This window comes from Aquarana catesbeiana, linkage group LG03 (assembly GCF_042186555.1).
Source record: "Aquarana catesbeiana isolate 2022-GZ linkage group LG03, ASM4218655v1, whole genome shotgun sequence".
Taxonomy (NCBI): Eukaryota; Metazoa; Chordata; class Amphibia; order Anura; family Ranidae; genus Aquarana; species Aquarana catesbeiana.
In genome coordinates, this window is record NC_133326.1 from 15,501,442 (window position 1) to 15,520,230 (window position 18,789).

The 18,789-nt window shown below is 44.4% G+C and overlaps 1 protein-coding gene across 5 annotated transcripts in view; it reads left to right on the forward strand.

Annotated features, from left to right (window-relative positions):
* MEGF11 (multiple EGF like domains 11) overlaps positions 1-18,789 on the forward strand; it is an 838,162-nt gene that overhangs the window by 689,150 nt on the left and 130,223 nt on the right. For all 5 annotated transcript variants that reach the window (XM_073618306.1, XM_073618307.1, XM_073618309.1 and 2 more), the window contains exons 16-17: positions 1,493-1,621; positions 4,869-4,997. In XM_073618306.1, the coding sequence (XP_073474407.1) occupies positions 1,493-1,621; positions 4,869-4,997 (258 nt within the window). The remainder of the gene's footprint in view (positions 1-1,492; positions 1,622-4,868; positions 4,998-18,789) is intronic.

The window sequence follows — 18,789 nt, forward strand, 5'->3', positions numbered from 1 at the left end:
CACACAAACCTAGTCAACAGGCTATTAAGTTGGGTGAAGAATCCCCTGGGTAGAGGTATTGGTATCATCTGCATAAAAAGAGTATCTTTGGGAGGACATTCATTTTTATAATATTCACCCGTCCTATCTAAATAAAATAGTTTTAAGTCCATATCAGCTAGTTCCATATATTTTAGACCCTGATGAAGGGGACAATGTGTGGTCCTTGAAACTCGTTGGCTGTAGCACTTACACTATATTACCAAAAGTGTTAGGATGCCTGCCTTTACACGCGCATTAACTTTAATGGCATCCCAGTCTTAGTCCGTAGACCGATTAGAACAGTGCCATTGCCTCCAATAGGCTGAGACTTGTCCTGCGATTTCATCTCTCAATTCGCTTGACAAATCGCTCCAATGTGAACCTAGGCTTAAGTCCAGTTGTGAGAAATGAGGTCCCTCAGGTGTGCAGAAACTACACTATATTACCAAAAGTATTAGGACGCCTGCCTTTACATGAACTTTAATGGCATCCCAGGGTTAAATATTGAGTTGGCCCACCCTTTGCAGCTATAACAGCTTCAACTCTTCTGGGAAGGCTGTCCACAAGGTTTAGGAGTGTGTCTATGGGAATGTTTGACCATTCTTCCAGAAGCGCATCTGTGAGGTCGGGCACTGATATGGACAAGAATGCCTGACCCGCAGTCTCCGCTCTAATTCATCCCATAGGTGTTCTATTGGGTTGAGGTCAGGCCATCCTAAACTTGCTCATCCATGTCTTTATGGACCTTGCTTTGTGCACTGGTGCGCAGTCATGTTGGAACATGAAGGGGCCATCCCCAAACTGTTCCCACAAAGTTGGGAGCATGAAATTGTCCAAAATGTCTTGGTATGCTGACCCCTTAAGAGTTCCCTTCATTGGAACTAAGGGGCCAAGCCCAACCCCGAGTTTGGGGTGGAGGAACTTGACTGGCCTGCACAGGGTCCTGACCTCAGCCCGATAGAACCTCTTTGAGATGAATTAGAGTGGAGACTACGAGCCAGGCTTTGTCGTCCAACAGTGCCTGACCTCACAAATGTGCTTCTGGAAGAATGGTCAAACATTCCCATAGACACACTCCTAAACCTTGTGGACGGCCTTCGCAGAGGAGTTTAAGCTGTTATAGCTGCAAAGGGTGGACCAACTCTATATTGAACCCTACGGACTAAGACTGGGATGGCATTAAAGTTCACGTGCGTGTAAAGGCAGGGGCCCCAATACTTTTGACAATATAGTGTATTGTATGTTTGGAATAAAACCTTATTTTTGACTCTAATGCTCTTTAACCTTCAGATTCAAATATTACTTTCACCAAGTTCCTTGGTTCACAGAAGCAGACCACACATCACCCAGACACCCCACTGGCATACCACCAGTACAGTTTTGGAAAATACACCAATAATATAAAGTATTATCTACCTTTCCAAAAATTGCCTTGGATACCTAAGTGTGAATTTTCTTCTTTATACTGCAGTGTGCCCGAGCGGGAGGTATGGAAAAGGCTGTTCAGAATTCTGTATATGCAGCAACAACTCCACCTGTAACCCCATTGATGGCTCGTGTCAGTGCTACCCTGGCTGGATTGGCAGCGACTGCTCTGACGGTAAACACACTCGTATGGGGCCATATAACAATGAATATGTCCCATGTTAGAGGAGCAATTCATGTTCTTACACTGAAGTATCAAGAATGGCCTAAACAAAAGTACACAAGAGATCACATGATCCCGTCCACGTATTGCTAACTATAGTCAATTGTCAATTATTGAACATGAGAAATCTATAAAGCAGATACAATGTATATAAATGTACATAATATGGCTGCATGGCCATACTTGAACAGTGTCATTGACCAAATATGTCCATGGGGCCTTATTGGGTCAATCATGTCACCAGCATTGACATTGTCCAAATATGGCCTAATTGGGTCAATTATGTCACCAGAGTTGACATTGTTAATTTCTTAATTGTCAATTGTTTAACACAAGAAATGTATAAAGCAGATACAATGTATATAAAGCCAAAACATTTTTTTTAATTTTGGATGGAGTAGATATTAGGGATGAGCTAATGTTTGGGCCAAACTTGGGGAAAACTGTCACATGGTCGCAGCTCACCAGCCTGATCAGTTGCAGCCATGTAATTTCCTGCCCTGCAGCTGCACGAAACGAAGGGCTACTGGGGATGCTGGTGACATTATTTACATAGTATGGCTACATAGCTATATTTGAACAGGGGCATTGACCAAATATGTCCATGGGTCCATATTAGGTCAGTTATGTCACCAGCATTGACATTGTCCAGATATGGCCATATTAGGTCAATCATGTCCTAATCACCAGCATTGACATTGTCGGAGCATGGCCATATTAGATCAATCATGTCACCAGCGTTGGCATTGGTCAAATATGGCAAAATTGGGTCAATTATGTCACCAGCGTTGGCATTGGTCAAATATGGCCATATTGGGTCAATTATATCACCAGCGTTGGCACTGTCCAAATATGGCCATATTAGGTCAATCATGTCACCAGCATTGACATTGTCTGAGTGTGGCCATATTGGGTCAATCATGTCACCAGCATTGACATTGTCTGAATATGGCCATATTGGGTCAATCACGTCCTCAGCGTTGACATTGTCCAAATATGGCCATATTAGGTCAATCATATCACCAGCATTGACACTGTCCGAGTATGGCCATATTGGGTCAAACATGTCACCAGCATTGACATTGTCTGAATATGGCCATATTGGGTCAATCATGTCATCAGCGTTGACATTGTGCAAATATGGCCATATTAGGTCAATCATATCACCAGCATTTACATTTTCCGAGCATGGCCATATTGGGTCAATCATGTCACCAGTGTTGACATTGTCCAAATATGGCCTTATTGGGTCAATCATGTCACCGGCATTGGCATTGGCATTGTCCAAGTATGGCCATATTGGGTCTATGTCACCAGCGCTAGCATTGTCCAAATGTGGCTATATTAGCTCAATCATGTCATCAGCATTGACATTGTCCGAGTGTGGCCATATTGGGTCAATCATATCACCAGAATTGACATTGTCCGAGTGTGGCCATATTGGGTCAATCATGTCACCAGCATTGACATTGTCCAAGTGTGGCCATATTGGGTCAATCATGTCACCAGCATTGAGTTTTCCGAATATGGACATATCGGGTCAATCATGTCACCAGTGTTGACATTGTCCAAATATGGCCTTATTGGGTCAATCATGTCACATGTTGGTAATTTGTTAATTGTCAATTGTTTAACACAAGAAATGTATAAAGCAGATACAATGTATATAAAGCCAAAACGTTTTTTTTAATTTTGGATGGAGTAGATATTAGGGATGAGCTAATGTTTGGGCCAAGCATGGGGAAAACTGTCACATGGTCGCAGCTCACCAGCCCGATCAGCTGCAGCCATGGAATTCCCTGCCCTGTAGCTTTCATTGACCAAATATGTCCATGGGTCCATATTAGGTCAGTTATGTCACCAGCATTGACATTGTCCAGATATGGCCATATTAGGTCAATCATGTCCTAATCACCAGCATTGACATTGTCGGAGTATGGCCATATTAGATCAATCATGTCACCAGCGTTGGCATTGGTCAAATATGGCAAAATTGGGTCAATTATATCACCAGCGTTGGCATTGGTCAAATATGGCCATATTGGGTCAATTATGTCACCAGCGTTGGCACTGTCCAAATATGGCCATATTAGGTCAATCATATCACCAGCATTGCCATTGTCCGAGTATGGCCATATTAGGTCAATCATATCACCAGCATTGACATTGTCCGAATATGGTCATATTGGCTCAATCATGTCATCAGCGTTGACATTGTGCAAATATGGCCATATTAGGTCAATCATATCACCAGCATTTACATTTTCCGAGCATGGCCTTATTGGGTCAATCATGTCACCGGCATTGGCATTGGCATTGTCCAAGTATGGCCATATTGGGTCTATGTCACCAGCGCTGGCATTGTCCAAATGTGGCTATATTAGCTCAATCATGTCACCAGAATTGACATTGTCCAAGTATTGCCATATTCGGTCAATCATGTCACCAGCATTGACATTGTCCGAGTGTGGCCATATTGGGTCAGTCATGTCACCAGCGTTGACATTGTCCAAATATGGCCATATTAGGTCAATTATATCACCAGCATTGACATTGTCCGAGTGTGGCCATATTGGGTCAGTCATGTCACCAGCGTTGACATTGTCCAAATATGGCCATATTAGGTCAATTATATCACCAGCATTGACATTGTCCGAGTGTGGCCATATTGGGTCAATCATGTCACCAGCATTGCGTTTTCCGAATATGGACATATCGGGTCAATCATGTCACCAGTGTTGACATTGTCCAAATATGGCCTTATTGGGTCAATCATGTCACTGGCATTGACATTGTCCAAATATGGCCTTATTAGTTCAATCATATCCCCAGCATTGACATTTTCCGAGTATGGCCACATTAGGTCAATCATGTCACCAGTGTTGCCATTTTCCAAATCTTGCCATTTTGGGTCTATATGTCACCAGCGTTGACATTGTCCAAATATGACCATATTAGCTCCATACATGTCACTAGCCCCTTTTATTACATGTGGTTGCGTAACTAATTGAGGAGAACCTCTGTCTTTTATCTGTTGCCTCCAAGTTTTCTTTCAGTAACTCCGAAAATACTGAAGCCAGGTTTAGCCCACCATTTAGTATTTCTGAGGGAGGCCACCAATGAAACCAGTGGTTGTAAATGGGCTAATATTTTTTTTTTTTTTCTTGTTTTATGTTCTTTTTTTTTTTTTTCCCGGCAGAATGTCCTCCCGGTCTCTGGGGTCCAGACTGTATCCACACATGTAACTGTCACAATGATGCCGAGTGCAGCACATACGACGGGGAATGCAAATGTACGCCTGGATGGACGGGGCTGTACTGTACGCAGAGTAAGAACTGTTTTATATATTGATTATGTCCTGATCTCTCTGCTGACTTCCGATAACCTGTCCAGATTTACTATTCTCTGCTCAGACTGATAGAACCCCCTACAGATCGCAGTCTCTAGTAGAACCACATGTCTACATCTCCTTTCCTCAACATTATTCATCACAGAACATTACAGATAAACTCAAGGCAGATATAAAAAAAACACATCTGTAATCATTAATACATCTTTAATTTTTATTTTATTTTTTTTTCAATGCAAGCTGTGAAACTATCTGAATTTGACCTGGTATGTATCAGTCTCATGCAGTCCCTGTACAGCAGGGCTGATGTTCAAGAGGAAGAAGCAGCACAAGAAGCCAACATGTGACTAAAAGCATGCTGATAGGAGGGGAGAGCAGAGTGACATAGAGATGAGCTCATCCCTGTGCTGCCTCTCCTTCACTGTCCAATTACAGGTAGAATGATGCTGGCCACTAGACTGAGGACATCTAGAGGCAGAAAAGAAGTACTGCAGGGACAATCCTTGGATTGAAGTTGGCTATTGCAGATATTGCATAGCTGGTTTTGTTATGTTATATTTTTTAGCGCTATTCCTTTAAATCTTGTTGTTTTTGGCTAGAGTTCAGCTTTAAAAAAATAAAAGTTTTGGGAGCGTCTGCTGTCTGGGGACTTCATCCTCGTTGCTGTACTAATATCAAGAATGTTGGACTGTAATATAGAGGTTGACCTTCTCCTACTTCAACTACCATTCAGTTATTCTTTTAGGCCAGGGGGTCTTCAAACTACGACCTGGGGTCCAAATCTGTCCTGCTGCAAGATTTCTATCTGCCCCGCAGCTGGTGGCGTATCCTCAGTGTGGGCCCACTGTGCTTTCACACAGGTCTCACTTCAGGAGAGCAGAGTTCTGCACCCCCTAGTCTCCAGCACACACCCCCCCCCCCCCCATTCTGCACTCTCATCTTCCCTATCACTGGTTGCTAGGACTACCAGTGTCTTAGCAACCAATCATGTGCTTGCCCCAGCATTCATTGGAGGGCGGAGCTTCTGTCCAGACCTGCTCTGCCTTTGCTTGCTGCTACAGCCACACTCCCAACTTCTGGCTCCAGCTGTGCTGTTACATGCTGCAAGGGTAAAGTAAGGAAGGATCCCGCTGTGGACCTTGATGTAAGGGGGACTCTGATGTAAAGGGGACTCTGGTGTACAGGGGCGGATCCAGAGTCTAGTCTCGGGAGGGGCACTGCCAGAAAATATGTTTTTTTGTGGGCAATTTATCGGGGTAATGGCTGGTGTTGGCGCTTTCATCATCATGGCACCATGGTTGTTATGGTGTCAGGATGATTGAAGCGCATTATTTCTATTATTACATTTAACATAAAATTAAATGGTTCAACTCACCATAATGCAGAATCAGTGGGAGCCCCAAGTGTGTCACTTTTTACGTAGACCTGCCTTCAGATGCAGCTTATCACTTGCCACGTCCCTGCCACAAGCTGCGGATTGTCACTTGCCTGCCGCCAGATGCTGATTGTCACTTGCCACGTCACCTGCCACATGTTGTTGATTGTCACTTGCACATGGGGCACATTCAGGGCACATCAGGCACATGGGGTACATCAGGGCACATGGGGTACATCAGGGCACATCAGGGCACATTCAGGGCACATCAGGCACATGGGGTACATCAGGGCACATTCAGGGCACATGGGGTACATCAGGGCACATTCAGGGCACATGGGGTACATCAGGGCACATTCAGGGCACATGGGGTACATCAGGGCACATCAGGCACATGGGGTACATTCAGGGCACATGGGGTACATCAGGGCACATCAGGCACATGGGGTACATTCAGGGCACATTCAGGGCACATGGGGTACAATCAGGGCACATGTGATAAATTCAGGGCACATCAGGGCACATTCAGGGCACATCAGGCACGTGGGGTACATTCAGGGCACATTCAGGGCACATGGGGTACAATCAGGGCACATGTGATAAATTCAGGGCACATCAGGGCACATTCAGGGCACATCAGGCACATGGGGTACATCAGGGTACATTCAGGGCACATCAGGCACATGGGGTACATCAGGGTACTTCAGGGCACATCAGGGTACATCAGGGCACATCAGGCACATGGGGTACATCAGGGTACTTCAGGGCACATCAGGGCACATCAGGGCACATGGGGTACATCAGGGTACTTCAGGGCACATCAGGGTACATCAGGGCACAAGGGGTACATTCAGGGCACATGGGGTACAATCAGGGCACATGGGATAAATTCAGGCACATCAGGGCACATTCAGCGCTCATAAGGTAAAATAAGGGCACAGCGTTTACTTGTTTTCTTCATATGCAGAGTAGCGCAGGCAGCCTCTGTAGTAAGTTCTCTCTCATGTCACGCTGCTACTGCTCCCCCCGGTGGCCCCTCCTCCTCCTCTCTTCTTGTCCATCCCAGATGATGTCACAAGCAACATCTCTGGACTGGCCAGTTTCTCCGCTCACCTGCGGACCGGACCGCCCCCTCTCTCGATGTCTGTCCTGCTGCTCCTGAACGCCCGCAGACTCACCTGTCAACCCCCCCTCACTCATCTGCCGACCCCCGCTGACTGGCCCGCCCACTCGTTAACCCGCACACTCATCCTCCGGCTCCCGCCCGCTCACTCATTCACTGACTGGCCTGCCAATCATGAATTTCTCGGAGGGGGCAATTGCCCTGTTGCCCCCCCCCCCCCCTGGATCCGCCCCTGCTGGTGTAAGGGGGGACTTTGATATGGAGCCTGATGTAAGGGGGGACTTTGATGTAAGAAGTGACTCTGAAGAGGGACTCTGTTGTAAGAGGGACTTTGATGTGGACCCTGATGTAAGGGGGACTCTGATGTAAGGGGGACTCAGATAGGCATTCTGATTTAAGAGTGATTCTAATTGGCACCCTGATGTAAGTGGGGACACTAATGTAAGGAGAACTCTGAGGAGGACCCAAGGGGGACTTTGATGGGGACCCTGATGTAAGGGGTGGGAGAACTCTGGTGGGGACCCTGATGTAAGGGGGTCCCTGATGATGACTCTGGTATAAGGGGGGACTCTGATGAGGACTCTGATGTAAGGGATGCTCTGATGGCAACACTGATTTAAGGGGGGGAGCCTGATGAAGGATCTGATATAAAGGATGAGACAGTGATGAGGACCCTGATGTAAGGGGGAACTCTGATAGGGCCCTGATGTAAGGGGGTCCCTGATGAGGACTCTGATGTAGGGAGTGATCTGATGGAAACACTGGTGTAAAGGGGAGAGCCTGATGAAGGCTCTGATATAAGGGATGGGGCTGTGATGGGGACCCTGATGTAAGGAGTGACTCTGAAGGGAACACTGATGTAAGGAGTGACTCAGATGTGGGCCCTGATGTAAGGGGGGGACTTTGATGGGAACACTGGTGTAAGGAGAACTCTGAGGAAGACTCAAGTGGGACTTTAATGAGGACTCTGATGTAAGGGGGGGGGGCCTGATGATGCAGCTCTGATATAAAGTATGGGACTGTGATGGGGACCCTGATGTAAGGGGGGACTCTGATGTAAAGGGAGGCTCTAATGGGGACCCTGATGTAAGGGGGGACTCTGATGTAAAGGGGGGCTCTAATGGGGACCCTTATGTAAGGGGGGCTCTGATGTAAAGGGGGGCTCTAATGGGGACCCTGATGTAAGGGGGGACTCTGATGTAAAGGGGGGCTCTAATGGGGACCCTTATGTAAGGGGGGACTCTGATGTAAAGGGGGGCTCTAATGGGGACCCTGATGTAAGGGGGGCTCTGATGTAAAGGGGGGCTCTAATGGGGACCCTGATGTAAGGGGGGACTCTGATGTAAAGGGGGGCTCTAATTAGAAAGACGCAGACTGAATGTATTTTTTCGGACCCCTATTAATGGATACCTTTTATCTGGAATGTCTTTGTTTTGTTTTACTGAAGTTCTTTCTCTGTTGCTCAGAATCCTATCATACTGTATATAAGTAAAACATATTCATTCGTTTAAATTTTATTCATTCTTTTTTTTTCCATCCCTTCGATATTTATAAAATATACGATGTGGTCTTCATACTAGAATGATTGGTCTCGGCCCCCCTGTTACACTGAACGTCCCTTGTCATGTGCACTCTCTGCTTTATTTGGTAGGATTGTAGCGGACCGATCGTAGTTGCACAGACCGCACATTTATGGGTCATGCAGACGGGAGGCGGGTCCAGCACACCTCCCCCTCCCCCCATGGCATCTCCCACAGAGCTAAAGCAAAATAGACTTTTAAGGGAAGAGATAAGCCAATATCCATATTAGTAATCCATCAAATTTCAAGAAATGGGACAGAACTGTTATACACTATATTACCAAAAGTATTGGGACGCCTGCCTTTACACACACATCAACTTTAATGGCATCCCGGTCTTATGGGCCGTACACACGATCTAAAAACCGTACAAAAAATACCGCTTTTGATGCGATCGTGCGATAATCGCAGGTTTCGAGAGCCGATCACGACAGTTCCTCAGATAATATTCAATCGGACATGCACGAAAATTTTCCTCGTACGATACCAGATTGTATGATTTTCATTCAGTCAGTACAGTTGTCATCCGAAAATACAAATACATTACGACACGTGACATCACTTCCCATTTTTTTTTCTGTCATATGAGAATTTTCGTGACTTTGGTAACCTATTCAATTTCTAATTGCGACTAGTAAGCAAAAAAAGTCGGATGATCTGTCGCCCAATTTATGGATCGTGTGTACGGGGCATTAGGCCGTAGGGTTCAATATTGAGTTGGCCCACCCTTTGCAGCTATAACAGCTTCAACTTTTCTGGGAAGGCCGTCCACAAGGTTTAGGAGTGTGTCTATGGGAATGTTTGACCATTCTTCCAGAAGAGCATTTGTGAGGTCTGGCACTGAAGTTGGACGAGAAGGCCTCCGCTCTAATTCATCCCAAAGGTGTTCTATAGGGTTGAGGTCAGGACTCTGTGCAGGCCAGTCAAGTTCCTCCACCCCAAACTCGCTCATCCATGTCTGTATGGACCTTGCTTTGTGCACTGGTGCGCAGTCGTGTTGGAACAGGAAGGGGCCGTCCCCAAATTGTTCCCTTAAAGTTGGGGGCAATGGCGGCTGGTGCTCAAAATTTTTGGGGGGGCACAAACAGATTGAAAAATTCAGCCACTGTGCCCATCAAATGCTGCCACTGTGCCCCCCCCCCCACCCGCCGTCTGCCCGGCACTTACCCTGTCTCGGTGGGGCAGCGGGTGACGGCCTCGAGCAATGTCCTCTATGTCTTCTTCTCCCGTCCTCTCCTATAATTGGACGCCTGATAGGCGTCCAATCACAGTGTCTGTCGTTTCAGCCAAGCAGATGACGGGTAACAGACCCGAGCACCTGATTGGCGGAGAGGTGGTTCAGTGTTAGGAAAGCAAATATTCAATCTTTTCTAACACAGCTGGGTGAACTCCGAGCGCCAAGCATGTCACTCGCTGTTTACCTATTTTGACGCCTATTAGAGACTATGGCTCTAATCAGGTGCTTCAAAAACACCCCCCGCCGCTGTAATTCAGGCGCCCGGCACCCAAAAAGGGGTCAGGCGCCTGAATAGGGTGTGGCAGCAACGGCCATAGATAGATTCATGCATTGCATGAATCTATCTATTGGTGATAGAGGGGGTGGCTGGAGAGAGGGGGCGGCGCCCATGCGCCATTATGGACGCACCGCCACTGCTTGGGAGCATGACATTGTCCAAAATGTCTTGGTATGCTGACGCCTTAAGAGTTCCCTTCACTGGAACTAAGGGGCCAAGCCCAACCCCGAGTTTGAGGAGATATAGCTTGACTGGCCTGCACAGAGTCCTGACTTCAAACCGATAGAACACCTTTGGGATGAATTCGAGCGGAGACTGTGAGCCAGGCCTTCTCGTCCAACATCAGTGCCTGACCTCACAAATGCTCTTCTGGAAGAATGGTCAAACATTCCCATAGACACCCTCCTAAACCTTGTGGACAGCCTTCCCAGAAGAGTTGAAGCTGTTATAGATGCAAAGGGCGGAGCCAACTCAATATTGAACCCTACGGACTAATGCCCCGTACACACGGTCGGACTTTGTTCGGACATTCCGACAACAAAATCCTAGGATTTTTTCCGACGGATGTTGGCTCAAACTTGTCTTGCATACACACGGTCACACAAATGTTGTCGGAAAATCCGATCGTTCTGAACGCGGTGACGTAAAACACGTACGTCGGGACTATAAACGGGGCAGTGGCCAATAGCTTTCATCTCTTTATTTATTCTGAGCATGCGTGGCACTTTGTCCGTCGGATTTGTGTACACACGATCGGAATTTCCGACAACGGATTTTGTTGTCGGAAAATTTTTTATCCTGCTCTCAAACTTTGTGTGTCGGAAAATCCGATGGAAAATGTGTGATGGAGCCCACACACGGTCGGAATTTCCGACAACAAGGTACTATCACACATTTTCCGTCGGAAAATCCGACCGTGTGTACGGGGCATAAGACTGGGATGACATTCAAGTTCATGTGCGTGTAAAGGCAGGCGTCCCAATACTTTTGGTAAAACAGTGTATTTAGCAATGTGACCTAATTGGCAGTTAGAAGCTATAGTTAAAAAAAACAAAAAAAAAATTTAAGTTTATACAAGAGTTCTGCTTTACTTCCATATTGTAAAGCGCTGTGCAAACTGTGGGCGCTATATAAATCCTGTATAATAATAATAACTAGAAAAGCTACAACTTCTGGGGAAATTGTGTGAAGTGTTCTTGAAGCCTCTACAACTGGAGTGGGCGGAGTAACTGGGAGGAGTGGCTTGAGTAACTGTTGTGTAGGTGGAGTGGCTGGAGTTACTGTGAAAAGTGTTAAAAAGCTTAATATTTTAAAAAGTATAAATAGTAGTAAAAAAAGTTGAAGAAGCCCCATCATTAGCTGAAGGAGCTGAACATTTTTTTAAAAAATTATTTTTTTTTTTTTTTTTTAAATTTTATATATTTTTTTTTTTTTTTTTTTTCCAAAAATGATTTTTTTTTTCAAAAATGTTGTTTTTTTTTTTTCAAAATTGAATTTTTTTTTTTTAATTTTTTCCAAAAATGATTTTTTTTTTCAAAAAATGGTTTTTTTTTTTTTTTTTTTTCAAAAATGATTTTTTTTTCAAACATGATTTTTTTTTCAAAAATGATTTTTTTTTTTGTAATTATTTTTTTTTTTGTAATTTTTTTTTTTGTCAAAAATGATTTTTTTTTTTCAAAATTGAATTTTTTTTTTAATTTTTTCCAAAAATGATTTTTTTTTTCAAAAAATGTTTTTTTTTTTTTTTTTTCAAAAATGATTTTTTTTTCAAACATGATTTTTTTTTCAAAAATGATTTTTTTTTTTGTAATTATTTTTTTTTTTGTAATTATTTTTTTTTTTTTTTGTCAAAAATGATTTTTTTTTTCAAAAATGATTTTTTTTTTTTTTTTTTTTTTTTTTTTTTTTTTCATGGGGTGGTCATAATGTTTTGGCTGATAATGGGGTTGTCAGCTTTTGTCACCTCCCACTCTAGATTTGAACATTTCGCCATTCATTCCTATGGGACCAATTTCGCCGCAAAAACGACGATATTTCGTGAACCATTCGGCAAAACGTTCCACAAAGTAATAGCACACCAAATTTGGCTATAATAAGAATAATAATATATATGTGAGATAACAGTAAGTGGTCTTGCTATGCAAGAACACTTAATAATAATAATAATATAGATCTGCCATATAAACTCCAGGATAAATCAGAATTATAAATCCGGAGTTCTCTGTAACAGGCTGGTTGTTGTGTTCTCACCAGCTTTATCATTAGTACCGGGGGGGGGGGGGGTCGATCGCCTTGTGTGTTGTTGTATCTTCTAATGCAGTAACACCGAACACCCCTTGACCCGTCCTTAGACTTTTCACTGGGAACTCAACAAGGGTGCGGGGGAGGGGGGGGGGATCTATTAATCCAACTTGGATTCTGATTTGGAAGGCAGCCATCAGAGTAGCATACTGCCCCCTGCTGGTGTGTGTGGAGCTGCTATTAGCGTTCTCTTCTTTGATCATCAAAGTAATACATTGACCTAAAATAACAAAGTGGACCTTCGCAGACTTAAGAATAAATTTGGCACACATTGTTCATTTATTGTACTAAAATAAAGAAGTGCGCACCTGAAGATGAGCAAATAATGCCAAACAATGGCAAGAATGGCAGAACGAATTCGATACACCATATGGCAATCAGCATGAGGTATGGGGGAAATTACACATACGGTTTTAAAATGATTAATTAGTATTAATTAGTATTCATGTAATTATATATATATATATATGTGTGTGGTTGTGTGTGTGTGTGTGTGTGTATATATATATATATACACACACACACACTCACCGGCCACTTTATTAGGTACACCTGTTCAATTGCTTGGTAACACAAATTGCTAATCAGCCAATCACATGGCAGCAGCTCAATGCATTTAGGCATCTAGACGCGAGGAAGACGACTTTCTGAAGTTCAAACCGAGCATCAGAATGGGGAAGAAAAGGGGATTTAAGTGACTTTGAACGTGGCATGGTTGTTGGTGCCAGACGGGCTGGTCTGAGTCTTTCAAAAACTGCTGATCTACTGGGATTTTCGCACTCAACCATCTCTCGGGGGTTTACAGAGAACGGTCTGAAAAAAGAGAAAATATCCAGTGAGCGGCAATTGCGTGAATGAAAATGCCTTGTTGAGGTCAGAGGAGAATGGGCAGACTGGTTCGAGATGATAGAAAGGTAACAGTAACTCAAATAGCCACTTGTTACATCCAAAGTATGCAGAATACCATGTCTGAATGCACAATACATTGAAGCAGATGAGCTACAGCAGCAGATCACACCGGGTGCCACTCCTGTCAACTAAGAACAGGAAACTGAGGCTACAATTCTCACAGGATCACCAAAATTGGACAATAGAAGATTGGAAAAATGTTGACTGGTCTGATGAGTCTGGATTTCAGCTGCGACGTTCAGATGGTGGGGTCAGAATTTGGCGTAAACATCATGAAAGCATGGACCCTTCCTCTAGGACGAAAGCCCAACTCTAGGATAAAAAAATAGCCTCCCTCCCCCTCTAGCTGATTGCTGGAGGGGGAAGGAATATCCCCATATTCACTTACCTTAATCCACAATCATGTGATCACCCAATGTCGGGTCCTTCTCCTTTCTGTGTACTTCTTCATTGGGACCTTTTTCTGGATGTCCACATTATGGCCTGAGTGAGGAGGACAATTCTTATTGGCCAGCCAGCAGAGGAGTCCTCTTAGGGTTCAGAAGAGATCTGATTTTGGACCGTTGGAGGTGAAGAGGACCAGATAGCAGAGATTAATGGGCAGTGCTGGAATAGCAGTCCCCGCAGGACAAAACAGCATCAGCGAGGGACCTGGATGGGGTGACTCTTGTCAATGTAACTGGCTTCACCAAGGAAATCTCTTAAAGCCCAACTCCAGGATGAAAGAAGCCCTCTTCCCACTCCCCTCCATCTGATCAGATTTCACTTACCTTAATCTGCAGTCACGCGATCATCCAGTGTTGGGTTCTTCTCCTCTCTGTGTACTTCTTTGTTGGGTCCTTCTTTTGAGTGTCCACATCATGGTCTGCATGATGTGGATAATTCCCAATGGCTGGCAATCAGAGGGGTCCTCTTAGGATCCAGAAGATAGCTGATGTTGAACCACTGGAAATGTGAAGGTTACCAGACAGCTAGAGTTAACAGGTGAAGCTGAAATAGTGGTGCTCGCAGGAGGAAATGGGATCAGCGAGGGACCTAGGTAGGGGGACTTATGTGAGTATAACTGACTTCACCAAGGACATCTCTTAAAGCCCAACTCTAGGATAAAATTACCTCCCTCCAACCCCCCTCTATTTGATCACTGGGTTGAAAAAAAAAACCCTAAGTCCCCATTTTTACTTACCTTAATCTGCGGTCACGTGATCACCCAGTACAGGGTCCTTTTCTCTATACACTTCTTGATTGGATATCCACCCTTCTTGGTTCGGTGTCCACATCATGGTCTGAATAATGTGGACAGTTCCAAATGGCCGGCAATCGGAGGGGTCCTCTTAGGGTCCGGAAGGAATCTGACACTGGATCGCTGAAAGTGAAGGGGACCAGACAGCAAGGGTTAAAAGATGGTGCAAGAATAGGGGTGCTTTCAGGAGAAAATGGCTTCAGCAAGGGACCTGGATGGGGGGACTCGTGTGAGTATAACTGATTTCACCAAGGACACCTCTTAAAGCCCAACTCCAGGATAAAAGTAGCCCCTTCATCCCACCCCCTCCAGCTGATCTCCGGGTTAAGAAAAAACCCCTGAAATCCCTATTTTAACTTACCTTTATCTGCGGTTATGTGATCACCCAATGCTGGGTCCTTCTCTCTGTGTACTTCTTGGTTGGGTCTTTCTTCTGGGTGTCCACATGGTCTACCTGATATGGACAGTTCCCAATGCCCAGCCATCGGAGGGGTCCTCCTAGGGTTCAGAGGAGATCTGACATTGAAATCCCTATTTTAACTTACCTTTATCTGCGGTTATGTGATCACCCAATGCTGGGTCCTTCTCTCTGTGTACTTCTTGGTTGGGTCCTTCTTCTGGGTGTCCACATGGTCTACCTGATATGGACAGTTCCCAATGCCCAGCCATCGGAGGGGTCCTCCTAGGGTTCAGAGGAGATCTGACATTGGACTGCTAGTAGTGAAGGGGACAAGACAGCCAGGGTTAATGGATGGCACCTGAATAGGGGTCTCCGCAAGAGAAAATGGTATCAGCGAGAGACCTGGATGGAGGGACTCAGATGAGTGTGCTTCACCAAGTAAGGAAAAATTTACATCGGTTAGGGTGGTTTAGAGAGGGAATAGGAAAAAAATAGATTTTAGGTGGAGTCGGGCTTTATTTACACACTGAACAACAGTTTTGGGCCTTACCCAAATTCAAAAATATTTAGGTAGACACAAGTAGAATTATTAAATTCTGCAAGATGAGACACACCATCGCTTTAGATAGAAGCTATCCATTGGAAAACATAATGATTAACCCTATAAGCACTCACTGCTCAATGTGTTACTAATGCCCCGTACACACGATCGGACATTGATCGGACATTCCGACAACAAAATCCATGGATTTTTTCCGACGGATGTTGGCTCAAACTTGTCTTGCATACACACGGTCACACAAAGTTGTCGGAAAATTTGATCGTTCTGAACGCGGTGACGTAAAACACGTACGTCGGGACTATAAACGGGGCAGTAGCCAATAGCTTTCGTCTTTTAATTTATTCTGAGCATGCGTGGCACTTTGTGTGTCTGATTTGTGTACACACGATCGGAATTTCCGACAACGAGGTCCCATCACACATTTTCCGTCGGAAAATCCGACCGTGTGTACGGGGCATAAGTCTTTGCAATGCAATATAGAAATACAACAGATACTAAACATCATAGAAAACTATCCTCACTATCAAACTTCACTCACACCCCGGCGCCATTCGCCGTTCATCATGAGCATTTTGTAAAGGTAAAACAAATGTATCAATCATGATGTTCCCAGAAAAACATATACATACCAAAATATTTTTTCAAGTTTACTTTAAAATGTTTTTTTTTTTTTTTTTTTTTAATTAAGAAATGGCCTGTTTCCTGTCTCTCGATATTTGATTATGTTGCTAATGTTTGTCTGTATACTTTTAAACTTGAGAAAGGGCACCCGAAACCTTCATCCTATTTTTGTTTACAACATATTATTAAGAAATGTCCTTGGAAAACTGATTAATAAGATTTTTTTGATTGCACTTTCCGGTGCCACGTCCCTTTTGTTTTTGCATAATTGTTCAAGGTGGTGTTTGGAGTCCTATGATTAGCACTTCATTAAACCATACCACAAAGGCACCCATAGGTAAACTTTGTGAAGGAGGTGTGCATGGCTTACTGTGGCGCCGTACAGAATCCACCAATAAGGAGAAAACCAGCAAATTCTGAAGTAGGATTTCCTGAAATCCCATGTCACCAAAAAAGTTACACCAAGTATAGTCCCATATCAGAAAAAAGTTACAATCCAAATCCCATATCCCCAGATATGGGACTTCAGTAAATCCTGGTTTTCTCTTCAGTTTGAAGCCCATCTGATATTGACATGGATTGAATCTGATACAATATTGTAGCTCCCCGTTAGCAGTTATGTGTACAGAAATGAGACTGAAATATTTTTCATAGTGTGTTCAAGGTCTGCAGTGGATCAAGCTGAGGGAATTTTAGCCAATCCAATACATTTTTTTTTCTTTTGTTGATATTGATTTAGTGGGTTAGAAGAAGAAAAAATATGCATCCCTTCAAATACTACTATCATGACTCACAAGGCATACAAGCTGGTATGCACTTGGCTTGGAGGCCTTGTGTGTTGCTCCTGCCCACCCATATGCCCTTCAATATCAGGTAGGGTCTCTAGGGATTTACATGAAAGTGTATCCCCTTTCAAACCATCAGCGTTGGTGATCCTGAAAGCCAACCTGAAGTCATGTCACTAGAAAGCCTTTGCTATAGCATATGTTGTAGGAGGAGCCTATAGGTGTCTGGACATCTGCTCAGCTGTTCAGTTGACTTAAAATCTTAGGGTGCCTTAGTTTATGAATTTTAGTCGTATCCTATCATAAAGCGCCTGGTCCCAACTTTGTGCACTGCCATACTGTGCTCCCGTTGGAGTTGGGTGATCTTTGTATTCCTGGGCTCCTTTGGGATTTGGGTGAACTTTCTATACCAGAGCTCCCCTTGGAGGTGGTGAATTTTGTATACCAGAGCTCCCTTTGGAGTTGGGTGACCTTTGCATACCTGAGCTCCCCTTGGAGTTCAGTGCACTTTGTATACCGGAGCTCCCCTTGGAGTTGGGTGAACTTTGTACGCCAGAACTACCCTTGTAGCTAGGTGAACTTTGTACACCAGAACTACCCTCTGAGCTGGGTGAACTTTGTATACCAGAACTACCCTCTGAGCTGGGTGAACTTTGCATACCAGAGCTCCCCTTGGAGTTGGGTCAACTTTGTATACCAGCGCTACCCTCGGGGTTGGCTGAACTTTGTATATTAGAGCTCACCTTGGAATTGGGTGAACTTTGTATACCAGAACTACCCTCGGAGCTAGGTGAACTTTGTACACCAAAACTACCCTCTGATCTGGGTGAACTTTGTATACCAGAGCTACCCTCAGAGCTGGGTGAACTTTGCATACCAGAGCTCCCCTTGGAGTTGGGTCAACTTTGTATACCAGCGCTACCCTCGGGGCTGACTGAACTTTGTATATTAGAGCTCACCTTGGAGTTGGTTGAACTTTATATACTAAAGATCCTCTTGGAGTTGGGTGAACTTTCTATACCAGAGCCCCCCTTTGAGTTGGGAGAAATTTGTATACCAGAGCTACCCTTGGAGTTAGGTAAACATTGTATACTTGAGCCACTTTCAAATCTGGCTGAACTTTGTTTTCAGAGCTCCCCTTGGTGGTGGATGAATTTTGTATACCAGAGCTCCCCTTGGCGGTGGGTTAACTTTGTAAACCAGAGTTCCCTTTGGAGTTGGGTGAACTTTGCATACCAAAGTTCCCCTTGGAGTTAGGTGAACTTTATATACCATAGCTCCCCTTGGAGTTGGGTGAACTTTATTTACCATAGCTCCCCTTGGAGTTGGGTGAACTTTGTATACCATAGCTCCCCTTGGAG